Below are 21,269 nucleotides of genomic sequence, written 5' to 3' on the forward strand. Positions count from 1 at the left end.
ATTAATTTAAAATTGTATACTGTTATTAATTGGTTCGTTAATTACTTTGTGCATTAAACTTATATAAAGTAAATATAATTGTAATTTGACGGCGCATTAATTTACATCGAACTATTTTCGGAAATGGAAATGATTTATCTCCCTTGAAACATTTGAATAGCGCATGCGCATTAGAGGGGCACCTTGGAGACGAACAAACAACACTTGCAAAGTTGTTGGAAAAACTGTTGTGATTTGTCTTGGAGAATACCTGTTTTTCAAAATGCCTACGGGAGGTTCAGTCATGAATCGTCCCCTCCAGGACCAAATTGATGAGATAAAATCAAAGATCAATTTGCTGGGTTAGTTATTATTTATATATTTTTTTTAGAAAGGGTGACATTTGAGTGACACAGTGACTTCCACTGAACTTCTTAATAGATAAGTTAATAAATTAAACTTAACCACTGTTTATATACCCTATCGATTGCTTTGTTTCAGAACTTTTTTATTTCCTGGTAAGCATGATTGCTATTTTAGCAAACCTGGTACTGAGGTTTGTTGGTCAGATCAGTTTCACAACCTCTGTTGCTGAGAATATGTCTAATTGATTTGATTCACACTGCAATATAAAAACTGCTTTGAGCACATTTACTTCAACATTTACTTTTTATATTTGTTTGCAACTTTTTAAACATACTGCAAAATTGTATAAACCTTTTTACTTCATCCATTTCAGAGGGTGACAGAAAGGCTTACTATGAGACCTCTCAGTTTGCGATGAAAAAGAATAGGGAATCTATTCTTAAGTTAAGGAAAGAAAATAAAGAACTGAGAAAGAAACTAAGTGATTCCCTTTCGGTATGAAAAACTCATGTATTTGAAAATAAAAATCCATAACTGATATTTTCTTTAAGATTAAAACCTCTTCCCGAAACTCTTTAAGGAAAAAATAAGAAACTTGTTCTGTGCAAGCTTTTGTTTGCTACTGCACTTAATATGAAAGTTTTCTATATAATGTTAATGCAAAATGTCTTGTGAAATGATGCACATTAAAATAACACTTGATCAACTCACCCGATAAATTCCTCTGCCTTGTCAAATAAACTCTCTATCCATGGCACTAACCTAGTATTCTCTATACACTTAACAGCAAGACCAGCATGTTATCAACAAAGCCTTCCAGGAACATCCAACAGAAAGAGCCGCCATGAAGAACAAGACTGGCAGGGTACGTTTCTCAGCAGTATTTTTGAAAAAGTAGTTAATGATGCATCAGTTTCATACACACATGTTTATTGAACTTGTTGCCGACCATTAGGTTAGGAATAACTTAAACCATTAAAATAGCATTCTTGTCAGATCATATGAATATTGGATGTATTTTGTTTTGAAGAAAAGTTTTATGTTACATTTTATATTTACTGGAATCATTTTATCATTCAATACAGATGTAATCCTTGAGATTGAGTTATTTAGAGTGATTGTTCAAGAATGAATCATGCATCACTTAAATTGTCATTAATAAGAAAACTGTATTTGACTAATCTAAAATTTACTCATAAGTCATATTTTTTGAACAGAAAACATATTTAAGTATTTTTTAGATAACAGCAACATAACATTCCAGTCTTGCTTACAATACTACATGTATCGTATACTTATTTTTATATAATCAAAACAACTCTTTATTTACAGCAAGCCATAACAGTGATGGACTACAAAGTATGTGACACAGTGAAGCGCTTGAATGCCCTGCGCCACCAGACAGCCACAAAACAGAAGAAGCTTGAGGACCTGCAGACTCAGTATAACCAGATGCAGCAAGATGCCAGTGAGGCTGTCGCTACAGATAAGGGGGAGTCTTCAGATGCCCAGGTACATTATAATTAGCCTGTCGCTACCGGTAATGGGTCTGATGCACTGATTGTGAAAATACTTTAAGCTAAGCTGATTTTGAAGAATAGCATATGCCAAATTTAAGTGATTGCTCTACAGTTTTGTTTTAGTTGTTTTATAAGAGTCATTTTCAAAATCACCAAATTTTGAAGTGGTCAAAATAAGGTCAAGCCCATAAGACTTGTCAAGTGCGTAATAGTTTTGCTTCAGTAAAGAAAATCATAGCTGCTCTAATGAAACAAAGCTTTTGGGCTTGTTTATGAAAGTCCTTAATCAATTAGTGTTTATTTTGTTCACATACTTTAAAGAAATAACACTGAATTACTCGACAAGTTCTTAGCAGCAAGCAATTATTGTCTTTCATGTTAAACTGCATCAATATCATTTTGTTGTTATAAAAGCATTTTCCGAGAAGTAATGTTAACTTTTCTTTTTCCACAGCAAATGCGCTACCTTGAGAACAGTTATGACAAGACAAGGTTGAAGATAGATGAGGCCACCCATCTCAGGAGAATCTATGAAGACATTAAGAAGAAGCTGGAAGTGGTAAGGCTTAAATCAGTTACCATGTCAATTTAACTTTTATGGAAAAAATGTACTAGTGCTGAACTGAACAGTTATTAAATTAATGTATTTAACCAAATGCCAGATGCTGTGTTGTTATCTATTTAACTTGTTATCTATTTAACTTTGTTTTAACATTTCGTATGCGACACTGATAATGCCAAAAGATAGAGTTAAGGAATGACACCTTATAGAATTATTTTATGGCATTAAGGTTAAGTTCAGGATTCAAATCTTCCAATACTAAGGAGATACCCTGAGTTCCTGTTAACTTTTTCTTGACAGCTTAACTTTTAATATTCTTTGGTCTTTGGCTTTTGTTAAATTGGCAGCATTGCATCTGGTCAGGCTGGTGAGTTTTACAAACTTGACAGTGTGGAAAAGCTTTGTCTTTGTTTCTTCCATTTTAAAGATGAATAACTGAATTAATCTTGAATTTCAGGAGGCAGAAAAATTCCCCAGCATTCTCGATGCTATGGAGCAGGAGATTCAGCTTACACGCACAGAGCTCAAGGAACTTAAAGCGATGCACGACGACGCCCAGATTTCAAAGGAAGCTGCCCAGTCGGAGCTCCAGAAGCACGAGAAGGTTGTGTATGCAGAGCGAAAACAGCGTGAGATAGAGCTTGCTAAGATGAAGAAGGAGGCAGAAGAAAAGAAAATGCAACATGAGCGTATCGAGCGCAGAATTGTAAGTTACACTGGTTAGGAACAGATCAGCATAAGATTCATGTTTCTATTTTTAGATAGATGAGATTCCTTATGTGCTGAATTATGAACATGTTTTCCACAAGCACTTTGTGTATTATTCAGGCCTTGACCATTAAAACAATAGTTTGGTTGATCAATTGGTAGGTTAATCATGTTGTTAATGAATGATTTAGTAAATGAAATAAAAAATATATGTATGCAGGCTAAGGTGAAAAGGTAAGGTCTTCAAAATAAAGGAACATAAGCTTACTTTACAGTTTCAAACTTAAAGAATGGATTAATAAATTCTTAGGCCCAGCGATCCAGCATCCAGCAGGATGATCTATCACCTCCAGAGAAACAAACGCTACAGGGAGAAGAACAACAACAGAAGATTACCACCTATGAGGAGGCATTTAAGGAGATCAAGGAAGCTACGGGAGTGTCAGATACTATGGTAAGGATCGTCAGGAATTTACCTGATATTAGATGTTAAAATCTCGTCCACTTTTCGAGGAAAAAAGTCAAGGTATTGTGATATACTTGGTGTGATCCCCATCATTGTCATTGTTATGCAAACACTTGAACCATAGCCATAACTCAAAAACAACTGAAGAAATGTAACTGAAACTTGGTATAGATGTTGCTTGCATATCGTAATGACCATTACTCTGCCTTTAATTGTTGACTTATGCCCCTTGTTCAACTGAAGGGTTAATTTAACACTCCTAATGATTTGCCACACTTTATTTCATAACACCAAAAAATCCATAAAAATCGCATTTTACTAACCATGAATGAGTCCCGGTAACTTTGGAATGAAATTGGTTGTGAGTTAGAGAATTTGTCAAAATTGCACACTTAAGTCTTGGTCACAATGGGGATGAAAAAATTCTGTGAAAAAGATGGGCATTTTTTATTAAATTGTATGCAATATATTCCATTTTGTTGTAACTGAGATGTTAAATTATAAACTTCTACTAGAAATTGATTTGAATGAACCTAATATTATCTCCCTTGATGTGCAATTCGTGAAATACTATCTCCCTTTTCAGGAAGTGGTACACAGATTCGAAAACCAGAAAGAAACAACCCGGCACTTGGAAGAACTCAAGAAAGACAATGAAAAACAGATTATCAGGTTAAAGGAGGATAAGGAAAAACTGCAGATGGAGTTTGAGGAAATGAAGTATTCTGGAGATGCCAAGCTCTCTGGGTAAGTAATTAGTTACCTCCCTTGGAAAATAATTTGAAATTGTAGCAGCCTTGAAGGTTTTGTTTAAAAATTAAATCAAAACTACATCTTTGGCATCTTGGTCAGATATTTCCAGTACACATTAAAACCCTGCCACCAGTTTTATTAAAAATCTAGCTCCTCGAATAATATCTTCCTACCTGAAATCTTACAATCATAAAAGTTAGTATTGTGTGTGGAAGAAATCCTATCCGATAACCGAATAGAATAAGTTTAGCTTTTTATTTCCTGAACCAATGCCTTGATGATGCATTGTTACTCTATGAGAGAGCTCAAGACTGTAAAATATTAATTCAAGGATCTGTTAATACCCTTCAATTACAGTTTTGCCGGAACTGATACTACTTATATAAGACTTAGCAGGTAGCCAATGTTATATCCATGTTCATTTGGTTTTTAAAAATTATAAAAAATGTTGATTTACCTTTTAAATCTTCTGTTCATTGTTCCTGTTCTTTAGGTTTTTTTTCATGTTCTGTGTTTAATGTATAAAATAGGGAATAAATATTTTAGATAGCTTAATTTTATTGATTCACAAGTTTGCATTTTAAAGTAAGCTTAAAATGAAGAAAAGTGGATACAGTCGAAACTCAATGGCTCGATATTCTAGGGACTGGCCAAAATTCTTCGAGCCTCGAGAATATCGAGCCAAGCAGGATTGCTTACAGAATGTTTGTTTTTTTTATTCATTACAAAAAGTCTTCTTTACCTCGTTTGTTATTGGCTACGCCATCTCCACAAGAGAAGAGTATTTATTGGACATAGTCACATATCGTACATTTCGTAATATGACTTATTCGATACTTAGAAAATATTATTTGATTTTTTTTTATTTATTTCTGCAATAAAATAAAAATACATTTATGCGAAAACAACAAACAAGCAATTTTAAACAGTGAGTAACACAAACATAGCTTATAAGTTATATCTAAATGCATTGAAATTTATACATGGATAACAATTAGAGACAGAACTTAAAGTGATGGCATGTTTATTCAAACTATTTAATCAAGCAATTTTTTATCGATTAGCGCCTTGTGCTAAATGAAGCCAAGCAAATAAACCAAGGTGTGAGATTCTTACCTGAACCCTCGTAAATGACATCGGATCAAGCAAACAAAACAAAGTGTGAAATTCTTACTTGGGACCGCGAAAATCACATCGAGCATGGAGAAATATCGACCCAAAAGATATCAAGCCATCCGATCAAATTTTATATGAACATAGAGTAAAAAAATCGGTCCTTTTAATCTAGTTCGAGCCAATGAGGATATCAAGCAATGACTTGAAATTGAAAGACTTGAAATTTAAGTAAAAAAGGACTTGAAATTTAAAAAAAAGGACTTGAATTTAAGCATATTTAACATAAGCATAAAACATCCCTTTTAACACAACTAACATTCTATTTACAGAGGTGAGCGTATGCTTGAAGAGTTCCAGGCTCATCTCCACAGTGAGGAAGAACGCCGTGAACAAGCGGACGAGAAGCTCCACAAAGCTAGCAAGAACCTGGTGGCTGTTAAGGCTGGCGTCGAACACCTTGCAGATAAACTGTATCACCTTAAAGCTGTAAGTGTTCTTGTTCAATTAAAAATCAATCAATTTCAGCTAAATTTTGAGGAAACTGATGGCTAATTGAAAGCCATGGGCGAGAGGAGAACTACTGTACTATGAGAATTCTACTCTCTTAAAGCTTTGTTTATAAAAAATCAAATGTGTGTTCAAATTTTTTTTTATCCAAATGAATATGATGATGCAAATTTCTCACAGTTTTGTGATTATTGTACTTCATAAATAAAATGCATTCTAAATTATTGAATTTCTAATAAACAGCTATCCAATTTTGTAGCCATACTTCCTGAAATCTGAGTTTAGGGGCAAAATTTACTTTGATATTTCCTTACTAGATAAGGAGAGATTAAGGAACTTGACACTTGAGTCAAAATCTAACAAAACATATTGAGGAAAATTCTCTCAAATATCTATGCTTTGTGAAAATGGCCCAGTTGTATTATTATATGTCAGTGCTATTTGATCAATAGTTTGAAAAATAAACAGCGGAACACTTTTTTAAGTAAACTACACCTTTTCAGATTGAAGAAGAGGAAATTTATTGAGTGAAAATTGGAAACTATCACAATGATGTGTTCTAAATATACATTTATGTATTTTCATTCCAGAAAAAGAAAGTAAGAAGTAGAAACAAACATTATATGTTAGAAAAATGTTAAGTTTCATTTTATGTTTGGTTTTGTTCACGTACAATTTTGAAATTATGCACTGTTATTTTCATTTATTGTTAGAAACTTATTTTTTGTGCAAAATTGTGTCATCATTTTTATTTCTTTTTTCAAAATTGTTGATTTCAGTTTTTATTTTTTCCAATTATTAGGAAGTAGACTTTGTTAATACTATGAGATAGAAATCTAGTTCTCCAAGTATTATTATTGATTCAAACAAACAACAGACAAGACACAGATCTATCATTTAAACAGTATTAATACTGTATTGGTTGTTTTAAGATCTAACCTTGATGTCATCACATAGCGGAAAACAGGTTTACCTGTAGCATTTTAAATTGTGAGCAAGTAAGCAGGCATGAGTTTTCAATATATGATATTTGATCATTAGTTTTGTCTAAATATGTTATGCAGGGTAGGAGTGGGAGGGTGTCCCCTCCTTCAGGATTTCTTTTGGCAAATACTGACCTGAAAGAACCATTTTCAAGCATTCTAAACAGCAACATTCAGTGAAATAAAGACCAACTTTAACCCGTCAAAGTTACATGTTTATACTTTGCCTTCTATTTTATTCCTGATTTTGAGATCTAAGCATTTACTGTTTGGGGGGAACAAACTTTGATTTGTATGCCTAAGTAACTGGATTTTGCCTTGGTATTACCCTAAAAACTGTGCCAAAAGTGCAAATTTCCTTATGGTGTTCACAAAATGAAATATATGGTAATTTAACCCCGAAAAACAAAAAATGTTTGTGCTTATTTCATGCTTAGCCTTTAGGCCAGAGTTTTTTTATCTTTAGATTTACGGGAGATTTTTCAAAAAGTTGGGTAAGGAGGAGGAAATAAAAATAAAAATAAAATGCATAAAATGTCCCGAAGGAGAAATAAAAAAAAATAAAACGGATTTTTCTCCGATTTTTTTTATTTTTTAAATCTTCTTATATCATGAAGACAAAACACACCTTACTTGTGTCAGCTATTTCATAGGCTGAACAAAGGGTGATAGATCACCATAAAGTTTCAAAAGCATAATTTAAAGATCCTTTTAAAGACCGAAAATATTGACCTCAACTCTGAGTTCAAGCGCTTATTGAAATTAATTGTATATATTTGTTTGAATATATCTATGCATATGTGGTGCATATATTATCAACCCATAGATTTTATGAAACATGTCAGTGTAATAAAGAAGTTAAAATGGCCATTTCTAACCTTTTGCCCACAATATAAGCATATCCTTTCATTGAACAAAGTTTCAGACACGGTAATGCACCAGTCAATTGTAACCACGTCCCCCCCAGGTCCGGGGAATAGCGTCGACTTTGACTTTTGGTCATGCTAACCCCGGCTAAAATCCACGCCCTGCGTGGACGAACAGATGGTAAAATCTCCACCAAATGCCCCCGCACCCCAGTGTCCCTAGGTAAGGCCCATTCCCCGCTTTATTTAAAGCGAAGACAAAACCACCGCATTCACCCGGCACTGCGGGGCCACCTGAAAGGTAAAAACACGGCCCATTTCCCTGGCAATCCCCGGACCTGGGGGGCCGTGGTTACAAATGACTGGTGCATATAAGGAGGTCAAATGTCTTTTCTGTCTTTAACGAAATAGCACCGTGACAATTTACCGTGATGTGGTTTTTATATAGAAAATATTACCAAATAAAGTCTAAGCCCTGATGGAAATTCCTCTTCACTTCAAACATTGACAGAGCTTACGGATACACAGACAGTCAAAATCTACATTTATGTACTTTACCATAGAAAATTAGGGAGCATTAAGATAAATTTGACAATATGTTTCAAAAAACCAGGTCTAAGAACTGATTTTAGAATCAGTCCAGAACAATATCCTTCTAATTCCAGCTATGCCCGTTTGCAATTAGGAAACGATCAGTTTGACTTCTTGTACTGACTGCCAAATATCTTATGTTCAGATTTTTCTGTCTTATCGGAAACACACACTATGTTAATATTACATCATTTTCAGTATTCTATAACGATTTAAATTCTAAATCATTATTAAACTAATTAACAACTACGAACGTATCACGATACCTTGTGTTTTTCTCTTCAAATATGTGATCGTGAAGCAGTGTGTTCAATGCTCCTCAGAGTCAAATTCAGAAAAAAATATCCATTTTGACTATGATGAACACGATATCATTTTGCAGTTTGTGTTTGTCAGAAGCTTTACATTTTTGCGCTGTAATCCAATTCATCCTTGCTAATATACGACGTGCGCCAACGACTTTTAATTGACAATACAACCCACGAATTTCTTTATCCTTATTTTGACAAGAAGTTGCGCAATCATTCCACGAATCGCGAACAACATACTGAATCTACCAAAAAATCACAATAAACACGCTTTAAGTTCTCCACGGTTTGAATTAAATAAAGAAACATAAACATAGGAACGTCTTTGTAGTAAAACATTTCTATAAAGCTGCAGAAATTGCGAGAAATAAGGGGGTAATAATTCACTTTTGACAGAACGTTGTTATGGTAACGGGTACCTGTTCTGTTTCCCGCGTATTTCCGACTGGTTTACGTGGTTTGTGCAGTAAAAAGACCGATAATGAATAACAATTGGTACACCAGTTGGTTCTGAGATATGGGTTATAAAACACTAATTTTATTTTCTTCTTAAAATTGGAGCAACGTTCGTCGGAAAAAATAAAAATAAAACTACGAAAATGAATTTTATTTTTATTTGGGTTTTGCAATATTTAGGTACGGCGCTCCCGTAAATCTAAAGATATAAAAACTCTGGCCTAATTTATATCGAAATTTTTTGCCAAATTTAACTAAAGCCAAACAGTGTCACACCAAGAATGACATCATTGATTTTTCTACACAGCACTGTTCCTGTTTATGTTGTGTTTCACAGTGAAACAATACACAAATAAGAGAACAGTGACTGTGCCACAATCTTTCAATGAATTCATCAGGATGTAATTATTTTTCAATTAACCAAAGAAAAGTATGAAATTAATGTAAAGAGTGGCTTGTGATATGATCACAAGGATACATGAAGTATAAAAACACTCATTATCCTATAAATTCTTAGAAGAAAACTTTTATTTGGTGATCTGAGTGTACCAATCATAAATTTTCTAACAAGGGTTGAAATAAGTGTAGGGTTTGATTTCAATATATGAAAACAATGAACATTTAGTCTGAGATATAAGGTGCTATTAAATTATATAGACAAAAATCCTGGTTTGCCATAATAACAATGGCAAAATTGCTTGAAAGGTAATTCTTCAGATATCTTTTTACGTGTCCTCTAAAATCCCTTTCCCTATTCCAGAATAAGGGCCATGTTCCCCAGGCCCAAATTGCACCATCGTCAGATGAGTATGTGCTCGATCAACTTTCCACTTGCGAGGAAAAACTTCTGAAACTGCTTGAGGAATTGGATGGACAGGATCTGAACGCTGTCGTGAAACAAATGGAAGAAGAGGAGGTTTGTTGTTTTGTCATTGCAATAATCTACAGGCATTGGTCATTTCATTCAATATTAAATTGGTTTTAATGCCAAATTTGTCAAGAATTTTCATCGCCTTTAGTCATACACTTTGAACACATGTTAAATTTATTTGAGGTCATTGTTTTTCCAAAGAAAAATAGTCAAGATATCATGATGTCCTTGGTCTCGTTATCGGCATGTTCTGCATTAACAGAATTTTAACTTTGGCCATAACTTAATGATTTTTTCAAGATATTCAAATGAAACTTGGTACACATTTTTAAAGAGACGATACTAATATGACATGTACAACATGAACCATAACTCTGACTTTATTAATTGTTGAGTTATGCCCCTTTTGCAACTGATATACAACAGATGTGTGTTGGCAATCACCAAGCGACTTTCTTGTTATAAATAAAGTTGGGAATTGTTACTCTTTCTATTTTTCTGGAAAAAAATGTTAAACAAATCCATGTCACATTTACTCAAGATCATGCTTTTGGGTGCACAATGATGAGTTGTCATGCATAAACTTCCTTGTAAGGCCACTTGAGCTGTTTTATCAATGAATTGTGAAATAAATCACGTAACTGTCAATGTACAGTTAGCTTATATTAAATTATGGTTTATTTTAAATGCATCCTTACATTATTTAATTATAGTTATTTTTTCTGTTGTGTCCTTGTTGAGAAATGGTGGAAATAGCTACACTTATAAATCTTTGAGTCTTGTTTTGGTGTCAATAACTCAATAAATAAATTAGTGATCATTATCAATAATGTAAAAAAAGGCATGGTGATAAAAATTAATTCTTTACACAAGACCAAAAGTTTCTTTCTGTAACACATGCTCAGCATGGCAGACACATAGCGATCATTTTGTCAGCATAATCATCAACAGTGTCCATGAGTTGTCATCGTGATTGACAGCGCACTCCCCACATCCTTTTCCCTGAATTGTAGTTATTTATGAAAACTGTATTGACAATGCAAAATGGACTTGTTTTTTAAACAATTTGTTTTACATACATAACTTTGCCATTTCAGTTCCATGCAAGCCAGGAAGGTAAATTACCACAGTACAACACTCGAGTTAAACTGCCACAACCACAGAGGGACCTTGTATATGATGGTAGGTTACTATTGAAAAATAGTACATAACAATTGTGTAATATTTACTCATACATTGGGAATATTTATTAAAAGGTACACAAAATGGGTGGATTTTGTCCACCAGACCTATGCCATAATCATTGGAGGGGATTTTGTCTGCAATAAAGCTGAAGGCATCCATTGAGAATATTTTTTTTAAAGTACCGATACAAAGCAGATGGATTTTATTTGCCTATTCAAAATTCATCCGGGGATGTCTTCTTCACCTAAGCTGAAGGCATAACATTTATTATGTACACCATTATCAAAGGAAACAACAGGGATATCTTTACTAAGGTGAAGAGTTGAAGGCCCATGACTTAAATTTGTATCTGTTCTTCAAACCTGCAAAAATTACATCATGTTCTAGTGATGAATGTTGCAGCATGATTTTGTGAAAAAAAACTCATACTTTCACTAATATATTATGGTGTTATAAACTTCATATTTGGTTTCTTTGCAAAATGTTTTATTACCGTAACTGATTTTCTGTAGTTTGACTCAAACAAAAATCAATATCATTAATTTAGTACCAAGAATGCAGTAACGATTCATATACATGTATATTCACATTTGTTCACTATATTTTTCAGATGAGGAAGACAGTGGTGACAATGATGGTGACGTCCCTGATCGCGACAAGATTAAGAAACTATCACAGATGATTGTAGACTCCAAAACCAAACGTAGAACCACAAAGAAAAAGAAGAAGACCACTAAATAGATTATGACACTGGACTGTTCTGACAGGGAAATGAAAGTTTGTGTGAATGAAAAACTTGGAAGATATACTACATTATCTAAGTTTGAAATCATATGTCTTTAAGGATTTATATTTATTTATATTTGTCTTGCTTTCAACAGAGGTTCTGAGGCTGTTGTAACATTAAGACTTGAGTGAGCAAGATTTAAAGGTTCAGTGATATAATGTATGAACTATTCAAATTCGTTTTTGGTAGTTGAATTGTATTGAACTGAAACTAAAAAAGAATTATGTAAAAAAGAACTGACTGCAGCAAATATGTATGTATTTGTATATCACACTATATACTTCATACAATATACACTACTTACTGTAGTACATTTAATGAACAGTGATCAAAACGCATGTAAGCCCAAGACCTATTCGACTATATTCGGGCTACAATTCTACTTCTTCTTGTATAATCTACAATTATATGAACTTACAGTTTTCTGGCTTGTTCGAGAAAATCTTAATTTTGATGACTGTATTAACTACATTGCTTGCTCAGAGACTCTTGAAATTAGAAATCATCATAATGATGGTATTCAAATGTACCTGTGATATTTTAAGCTTGTTTGCTTTTAAAATGTTCCAATGTGTTATATATTCTTGATGCAATTTGTTATGTACTGTTAAGTATAAGCTCTATAAATTCTAAGCCATTTAGTAAACCATACATCCAATCATGAAATAGATTTGTGAGAAAAAAAGTTTTATCCATAATTGAATATTATGCATGTTGATAGAAATTGATAATGCAATTATTTATAGTTCTGTTTGTGAATAAAAATTGCATTTAACAGTTATTGTTAGTCTAAAAAGAACCTGAGAAAAAATGGCATTAATCGTTTAGAGTAGTTTTGATCAAGTTCCAACTCTTGGTCAACATTTCTTTTAGCCCACTTAAGTTTTAAATTAACATGTTGCTATAATGTTAAGAATAAACTGTGAACAGGAAGGGAATTGCAATATACAATGTCACACAACAAATCCTTTCAAGATGATTGTAAATATTGAACATCTTATTTATGAAAAAGGTTATCTTAAAACACACCATTTCTACTTACTACATGTATTACAATACAGAATATAAAAACCATAGTTAGACCATAGTTGGAGTGTTGAATTTTGTTTTTGGTTTAAATGTTAAATTGCATTTCTTGTTAATACTCTGAATTGTGGTAAAATAAAATAAAAAAAACTGATAATAAAACACCAACAAAGCATTCAAGTGTCTATCATTTTAAATATTTTTCCTCATGTGTTCAAAAATAATTGATTGATATAAGCCACACTGTTACAATTGAACAAACATGCAAGAAACCACTCCCGCCCCCCCCCACACTTTAATCAAAATGCGACATTTCAGACTTCTTTAAATTTTGTTTTTGATGGAGGGACGAATGTTGGTTGTGCCCCTTAGGTACACCAATTCCTGGATATGCTCCTGGAAACTATGCTATAGTAGTCATTGTGACAGTTAATACATTCAACAAGAACGCTTTTAGAAAATAAAAGAGAGTTAAACAATTATATTCTTGTAATGAAGAAAACCTGAATTTTCAGATAACTACGTTGGCCCATTGTTATGACTGAGACACTAACTGATGTCTAGTTACAATAGGTGACATACTAGCTACATGTTAAGCAATATATGGTCTGCCTACCAGCATGAAATAAATCAGGAGCGAAATTTATAAAATATCTTACATAATAAAATAACTTAAAACCGGTTCCTAAAGTATTATTAGTTTAATTAAAAGAAAAGAATAAAAACAAGAGCATAGAAGCATGATTTTTTAATCACGCCAATGGTAATAAAATCAAATATGTCATATGACCATTAATGTTCATAGAAAAATGTGAAATGTGTTTCACACAATCAAAAACTTAAATTGATTTATGGAGATATTAACAAACATTTTCAAGATAACCCGTCTTCCTGACACCAGTTGAAATAACACACATCTTTTTAGGGCAAGTACTTTTGAATTCTATATAAATAGCTGCCATCAGGGTCTTCTGACCATTTATGATTATGTAGGCTTTTTGTAAGACGTTTGCATCTTGCCTGCTGTTTAAAATGATACTCAAGTCTATTTTGGGGCAGGCACAAATTTTAGTTACATGTAGATGCCCGCATTGGCTCATAAAACGGTTATATCACAGACTGCCTCATGTTTTTTGAACGTCGTAGATACAGCTTATGTATTGGTTGACCAACAGACTTCCTCAAGTTACAAATTTCCATCAAATGTGTAAAAGCAACAGAGAGCGTCACCATAGAATATTCACCATGACAGTTTCTCAGAAAGTCAGGGCAAAGATTTTCCACTAATGTTAACTGAGAGTACAAGATCAGCAACATCTTCGGGCTCAAGTCTTTTATCCATGCTACAAGAGTATCCACGAAATCATCGGCACACAAAATTGTGTTTTTTTCTTGATCTCTTGCTTGCTTTCCTTTCAATTCTCCTGCTGCTAGTTCAGTCATCCTTATGAATAACTTCATTTTCTGTACTAATGACTGCGTTGACTGAATTGTCACAATAACCAATTCACATTCTCGTTGGTTTTCTGATATCTGTTGCGGTTCTCTTCCTCTGTCAGTTTGAGTCCGCTCTTCAACAGCGTCAGTACTTGTATGTGGCTCATAAGGGGTTGTGTTTGAATCGCTAATGTGATGAAGCCCACTGTACAACTCATTGCAAACCTGCTTATAGCAATATTCATGGAGACGAGACAGTGTCGGCATTATCTCTGAAAAAGCATGGACTTCAAAGCAAATGTAAACGTTCTTGTCTAAGTGAATGGGCACAAAGTCTAGGTTGCTTCGTGCGCTGGCAACCAAGTGGCGTGTCATCCTTTCCAACTTTTCTTTGACATAAACACTCGTCGATTGACACATAGCCGGTTGAACCTCTGTATGTGTCTTTTGCGCTGTAGAATTGAGATCCTGGCAAAGAAATTGAATTTCATGACAACATTTCAGAAATTCATTTCTTATTTCACTCGGTCGAGTATTTGATATCAACTCATTTATGACATCTTGCAGTGTTTTCCAATGTTTCGGACTTGCAGTCTGATCGGCTGTTTTCATATGGCATACATCTGAACGTTTATGGACAAAACCATACGATTCTCCTGTCTCTGCAATTTCTTTCAACGCAACTCGAGCGGCCTCTCGTACTGCTGAAACTTTTAACTTTGTTGTCATCATTTCGTCAATTTCCTTCTCTATAATTTCAAGCTTTACTGCCATTTTGACATATTCAGCATGCATCTTTGAACCCTTCCTTTTCAATTTACACTGACTGTCATGGGAGTCACTTTCTTCTTTATCTTTCTTTTCCAAAAAATCTCTTATTTCTTCTCTCCTAGTAAGAACAAGCGTGTAAGTATCTCGACAATGCGATTGATCCCTCTGTTCCCGTAACTCTTCAAGTTTTTTAATGTCATTTTCATCTTCGGAATGTCTTAACGGGAATATCTCATCTTCGAACTGTACAATTTTCATCCCAATGTGCTCAATATCGTGTATGATATGTTTAAGCAAAGTTTGCAGGAAATGCTCGTCTAAAGAATACAGTGATCCTTTTCTGAAGAGGTCATTGGATTGAAGCATGTTTACCCTTGAGAGCCACAATGTTTGTTTAAGACCCTCCTTCGTTTTAATTTGACTTTTTATTAAACGTCCAAGGTTGTTTTCCTCAGCAGTTATATTTTCTAACGCTTCTTTGACGCAACTTTCATATCCAGTCAATAGCTTTACCCTGGGAAGAATGTAGATATGAAGAGCTCTAACAATATTTTCATGGTGTCGGTCATTTTCCTCTTTTGTCAGATCCTTCAAATCTAACTTGATTGCAATTTCACGGGAAAGAGCGAATGCTTCGCTTGTTACTGGATCAAGCTCATCTTCACTGAAACAGCCTGAAAGGGAATAAATGCATTGCTCTCATTTTGTTTGAACGTGTATGCAGTAATAGTTTACCTTCCGCATATACGATTATTTTTGGAAACATTTTCTTTCCTGGTGTGAGAATCCTCATACAAAAATATTCGGTGCGTCTTTTTTGCCATTTATGGATAGCTAAGAATACAACCTACATGTTCGGCCGATGAAACGTCTCATCGCCCTATATTACATACTACGCTTAATCGGTAAGAGTTTCAACGGTGAGCAAAACCCCACTCCGCCTATTCAGAATTGATGCGCTCACTCCGCCCCGCCCCTTATAAATCAATACGATTTACTGAAATGCCTAGTTTAAGTCTTCTAAAAGTGCCCCCCCCCCCCCTCCCCAATCAACACAAACAACTTCTGTGTTTTGATCTTAATTATTGCGGTCCGCTTTCTATCAGATCTCAGATCTTAGTGTCCTGCTGTGGAAGAATGGAGGCTTATTAAAGAGATGAACCAATGATATTATTGTATAATAGCTTGTTTGCTTACCTTTTCAAATATTAATAAAATATTATTACAATGCTTTGAGTAATGGTATATGTTATACATAATAGTCCATTCATATGATTTAACCATGATGATTCACAATTTGGATATTACAATGGTGACCATATATTTAAAGAGGATTGAAATACATCACTTATGTAACTATTAAAACACTTATTACTGTTTATTATTTATTTCCCATTATTAAAATTAATGAATATATTGACTATGCAACTTGTATATACAAGAATTGGTTATGTATATGTGAGACGATGAAATTGTCTACTCTAAAAGCTATTACAGCAAGGAAGTGTCATGCCAAACATTCCTTAAAGGCCTAGTTTAAGGAATGTTTGGTATGACAATCTCCTGCTAATTACGCTGATGTCACAGTAGGGTGCCAATTTCCTGTTTATTTGTTTATAGGCTCAGGGCCATTTAGGGTCTATTTCTTTAATAATAAAACCCAAAGCTGCACAGCAGGATATTCAGATCGAAGGTCTGATAAGACAACTAGGCATTTAGATTAAGATCAATACACAGACATTGTGTACAATACACGTTTTTTTTTTTTTTTTTTTTTTTTGGGGGGGGGGGGGGGGAGGGGTCACTTATAGCCTTTAAACGAGGCCTGTAATATCTCCTTACCATAGCCTTTACCATAGCATAGTGTACAGATTTCATAGTACGCGTAAAACAATAACAAAGAACAGTTGATTTGTACATGGATTGCCAATGAATTAATTATGTTACAATAAAGATATAAACAAACATATAGTCTCTATTAGATAACCAATATATCACTGACCGGTTCCTCTGAACGACTCAAAGACGCGGTCAATCGTTAGACCCTCGTTGGCTACTTCACGCAGCTTGTCATCGCCCACATGACCACGGGGTGCCCAATGAACTACACATGCTGTGCAGTCAACGAGTATCCTGTCCAGAGCGAGCACCTTGAACCAAAGGGCGGGGTCAACTCTGTGTTCGAAGTGAGATCCAACACTTGGTAGGAAGCAGCGTTCCAGGTAAATTCGTTCCGTTCTTTTCACTTTGTTCATGTAAATTATGTACATATCCATGATACACGTTCTGGTTGATGTTTCAATTATCACTACAGTCTATGTATTTGGTGGTTATTGAGATCGACGGTTCGCTTTCTTTCGCGACTTTCTTCGTATTCACATTATATGAGTGTTCGTTATTCACTTCTTTCTTTGTTCGCGATTTCCAATGGTCACGTGGATTTGATTTTAAAATGTATGTATCTCCCATGTATAGCTGTGAAGTAAAACATTGCACTTGTACGAATGCCTTACACGAAGATAAAAAAAACAAATCTTCTTTCATTGTGCTACATTCGCATTAAACTTCCGCATTTCCCGTATAAAAATTAAACTTTAAAAGTATTTATTATCTGAACTACCAAATACATAAAGCAAATTGAGCGCTTAAATGCATCACAAGAAACCGTTGTGTTACTCTCTTAAGCCTACACAGTAAAGATATCCAAAAAATCCCAAATGAGTAAATGATGATTACATCAGGAATGGAATATGTTTTTTCGTCATACCGCAAGACACTTATGTCCAAACGCGTGACTTAAAGTTAGTCATAGTAACGAGTTTTTTTCCTGGTTTAACACAATTGGTCAAGGCTTGTATTATTACATGCTTATTAACATCGTACGAAATCTTAAAATACGCCGCTGTTTAAACGTTTTGAGTTAATTTATTAAACCATATCCTTTGGACATTCTTTCTATATAATGGACAACGATCACGGTTCCATCACTGTTGGAAATATTATCGACAAGCGGTAATGCGGGACGCTGTATTATTATAGCCGGATTTTTCATTTTGACAGTCTTGTTTTCTCAATGGGAACTATGCAATGGTTAGTAGGCATTAATAAAAAAAAAAAATGCGTTTTACAACCATTTATTTAACTGTTTCGACCAGAAATATAGATAAAAAAATGTTATAGAATGAAATATTCCTACCGAAAGTCATAAAGACCGGAGAAAAAAGTTTCATGAGATAAATTAAAGTTTAAACTTAAACGCAGATTAAAGTTGCATAAAAACGTTATCAAAATCGTTGAATTTAAGACGTTTTTTTTTTAGATTTGGTTTAAACTATACTTTTCGGATAATTCAATTGCAATTTGTACACAATTTGAGCATAAACATCAATTATATGCATGGGTTGTATAACATGAAAATAGACACGTGATATATGCACAAAACAATAAATATACAGACTAGAAGCGTATGCAATGTCTCGTCCAGCTGCTTATAATGGATTAAAAGCTGTTATGTTTAATATAATGTTACCAAAATAAGATATGATGAGTATTATAAGATGGGGGACACTAGGCATAAAAATGGTGAAGTGGAGTAGGTGATAATATTGAAATAATAAGAGTGATGAGACGGGGAAAATTGCGAGAATGAGAGATGTGGAGAGGAAGGTTCAATGGTGGACTTAAGTTTGTTCTAATTTATGTAGAAATCAGAAAGGTTTAGCTTGTCGAAAATAGTGTTGAACTTGTCTGAATAGCATTCTGTTTGTCTGATGAATGACTTTTTTTTATTAAAACAGTACATAATATTTGGAGAGACAAGGACCTGCAATTGAATACCTGGTCAAAAAGGTGAAGAAGAAGTGGCAGTGGATGCAATGTTTTTGGAGAAAAGATGTTCGTTAAGACTGCGTGAGCAACACTAGATTTGCGGTGAGCAACACAATAGACTTGGGATACTGTAGCGCTGTTCTTGTTATACTTGAGTGAAGGCATCGATGGAGAAGAAAGAACATCTTCTGATAGAGCATTCCAATGAGATATGGTAGATGTGAAACGCGAGATCGAATGTAATTGCGACTCGCATGCATTATTCCGTAGGTTAGTAGAGTTCCTAAGATTGTACGAGGTTGTATCTCCAACTCGGGATGGAATAAGTGTTGTAAGATACGTAGGTGTTAGCGATTGGAACATCTTGTAGAATAATGTTAGTTTATGTTTCAGCTTTCTTTCCCTTAGTGATTCAATTCCCGTTTCAGTATACACGTATGATACGGAGACACGTGTTGCACCGGAGATAATTCTTACCGCCTCGTCTTGAACTTTCTCTAGGTCGTCTTCGTCAGCTCGAGTAAAATTATCCCAGACAACTGTATACTCTAACTAAGGTCTAATGAATGTTGTGTAAAGCACTTTTTCGATCAGATTTCCGATCAAGGACGTATTTAAATGATCGCATGAAGTAGGTACACTGCCAGGCCTTCTGTTTGACGGATTCTATATGTTCATGCCATGAGCAGTTACTAGAAAGTGCAACATCCAAATGATAGTGAGTTGTAACTTCTGATATTTGAACATTATTCATTTTTATTTTTAAATGGGGTTGTTTAGTAGCAACGAAAGGGTAATCTACAACAATATATAAGACAATGATCTGACCTAGTGACCTAGTTTCTCATATGAGGTAACCCATATTCATTGTGTTCAAGACAACATGCAGACAGGTATTTTACCAAGTTTCATAACAATTAGATACAAACTATTGAACTTATGACGAGGAATTTGTTTTGTTCTAAGATTTGACCTAATGGCGTAGTGTTTGACAAAAGGTAACCCATATTCATTATTATTCAAGACAACATGCAGACAAGAATTTTGACATAACAAAATTTCATAATGTTCAATGAGGGTACAGGCTATTGAATTTATGGTGGGCGATGTTTTTGTTCAAACATTTGACCTAATGACCTAGTTTTTGACAAGAGGTCACCCATATTCATTATGTTCGAGAAAAGATACAGACAAGTATTCTGTCAGACCAAGTTTCATAACAATTGGGTACATGCTTTTGAATTTATGACGGGAAATTTGTTATATTCTAAGATTTTACCTTATGGCCTAACTTTTTACCATAAGTGACCCATATTCATAATTATTCAAGACAACATACAGACTAGTATTCTGACCAAGTTGCATTACAGTTGGATAACATATATTGAATATATGTCATAAAAACGCACAATTGTTAACGACATACGACGGCCCACTCGCCCGGTTTTCGACATTCCATAAACCGTAAGTTTTCATCGAAAAATCCGCCTTAAAACTCATAAGTTTTGATATCTAGAATCGTGTCAAACACAAAAAAAATGTGTAGTAAATGTATACATTTGTATGTTGTTTTTTCATACTCTGTGTTAGATTATGAATTTGTATTGGGGTCTGCGTTAATATAATTATTTTTGCAGAAAAAAACGTGTTTTTTTATTGAATAACAAGTATCAATTTCAACATTTTTTTTTTTTGTAAATTGTGTTACTGTTGTGTTATCATTTCAAAGTTGATGTTTCATGTCGAAAAAAACGTCAGTAATGCTTGCATAAAACATTAATTTTCGAACATATATATGAAAACTTCGATCTGATATTACGCAAAAATTGGCTCATTCCAAGACAATTTTATTTGATAAGTTGTCAAGAGGCCAACTTGTGAGAGCGCAGCTTTAAAATCAGCCGTTCGAAGTGCATGGCAAATCTAGCTTTTATGTTTGTTTTATAGGTGTTATTATAAATACTGGGCTCACTTCCAGAATGTGTGCTAGGCTTTTACATTAAACAGCGTTTCCATATACCTAGTCTATCAGGGTTTATAAATAAGTAGGAACGAAATATGTGGCTGCTATGGAAACATGAATGACAAAAAGTGATTGTTATGTAGCGTCAAGAAAATTATACGCAAATAAAAATCTTTAAAAAGACAGAAGATTGGAAGAACACCGTTCTCATTATCTTTTT

General features: G+C 34.1%; 3 protein-coding genes across 3 annotated transcripts in view; 2 read left to right on the top strand and 1 right to left on the bottom strand.

Moving 5' to 3' along the window:
- Positions 1-178: 178 nt before the first annotated feature.
- LOC128224509 (outer dynein arm-docking complex subunit 3-like) lies at positions 179-13,225 on the top strand. Its single transcript, XM_052934374.1, has 12 exons — positions 179-341; positions 719-840; positions 1,133-1,210; positions 1,678-1,857; positions 2,320-2,424; positions 2,885-3,133; positions 3,446-3,589; positions 4,188-4,348; positions 5,800-5,956; positions 9,942-10,097; positions 11,150-11,234; positions 11,848-13,225. Exons 1-12 carry the CDS (start codon positions 263-265, stop codon positions 11,976-11,978), a joined length of 1,647 nt encoding a protein of 548 aa, XP_052790334.1. The 5' UTR covers positions 179-262; the 3' UTR covers positions 11,979-13,225.
- Positions 13,226-13,785: 560 nt separating this feature from the next.
- On the bottom strand, positions 13,786-18,039 carry LOC128224508 (uncharacterized). The gene is made up of 2 exons (XM_052934373.1): positions 17,261-18,039; positions 13,786-15,932 (listed from the first exon to the last, which is right to left on the bottom strand). Exons 1-2 carry the CDS (start codon positions 17,532-17,534, stop codon positions 14,158-14,160), a joined length of 2,049 nt encoding a protein of 682 aa, XP_052790333.1. The 5' UTR covers positions 17,535-18,039; the 3' UTR covers positions 13,786-14,157.
- Positions 18,040-18,228: 189 nt separating this feature from the next.
- LOC128224507 (serine/threonine-protein kinase TNNI3K-like) overlaps positions 18,229-21,269 on the top strand; it is a 47,085-nt gene continuing 44,044 nt past the window's right edge. The window contains exons 1-2 of the mRNA XM_052934370.1: positions 18,229-18,348; positions 19,056-19,188. The gene's annotated coding sequence lies outside the window, so the exon portion shown is untranslated. The remainder of the gene's footprint in view (positions 18,349-19,055; positions 19,189-21,269) is intronic.

This window comes from Mya arenaria, chromosome 17 (genome assembly GCF_026914265.1).
Source record: "Mya arenaria isolate MELC-2E11 chromosome 17, ASM2691426v1".
NCBI lineage: Eukaryota > Metazoa > Mollusca > Bivalvia > Myida > Myidae > Mya > Mya arenaria.

Excerpts from the sequence above, each read along its gene's own strand:
- LOC128224509 (XM_052934374.1), top strand. The coding sequence starts at position 263 with ATGCCTACGGGAGGTTCAGTCATGAATCGTCCCCTCCAGGACCAAATT. Across the intron at positions 1,211-1,677 it reads TGAAGAACAAGACTGGCAGG|CAAGCCATAACAGTGATGGA; the intron begins GTACGTTTCTCA and ends CTTTATTTACAG. Across the intron at positions 4,349-5,799 it reads GGAGATGCCAAGCTCTCTGG|AGGTGAGCGTATGCTTGAAG; the intron begins GTAAGTAATTAG and ends TTCTATTTACAG.
- LOC128224508 (XM_052934373.1), bottom strand. The coding sequence starts at position 17,534 with ATGGATATGTACATAATTTACATGAACAAAGTGAAAAGAACGGAACGA. Across the intron at positions 15,933-17,260 it reads TGAGTCGTTCAGAGGAACCG|GCTGTTTCAGTGAAGATGAG; the intron begins GTCAGTGATATA and ends ATTCCCTTTCAG.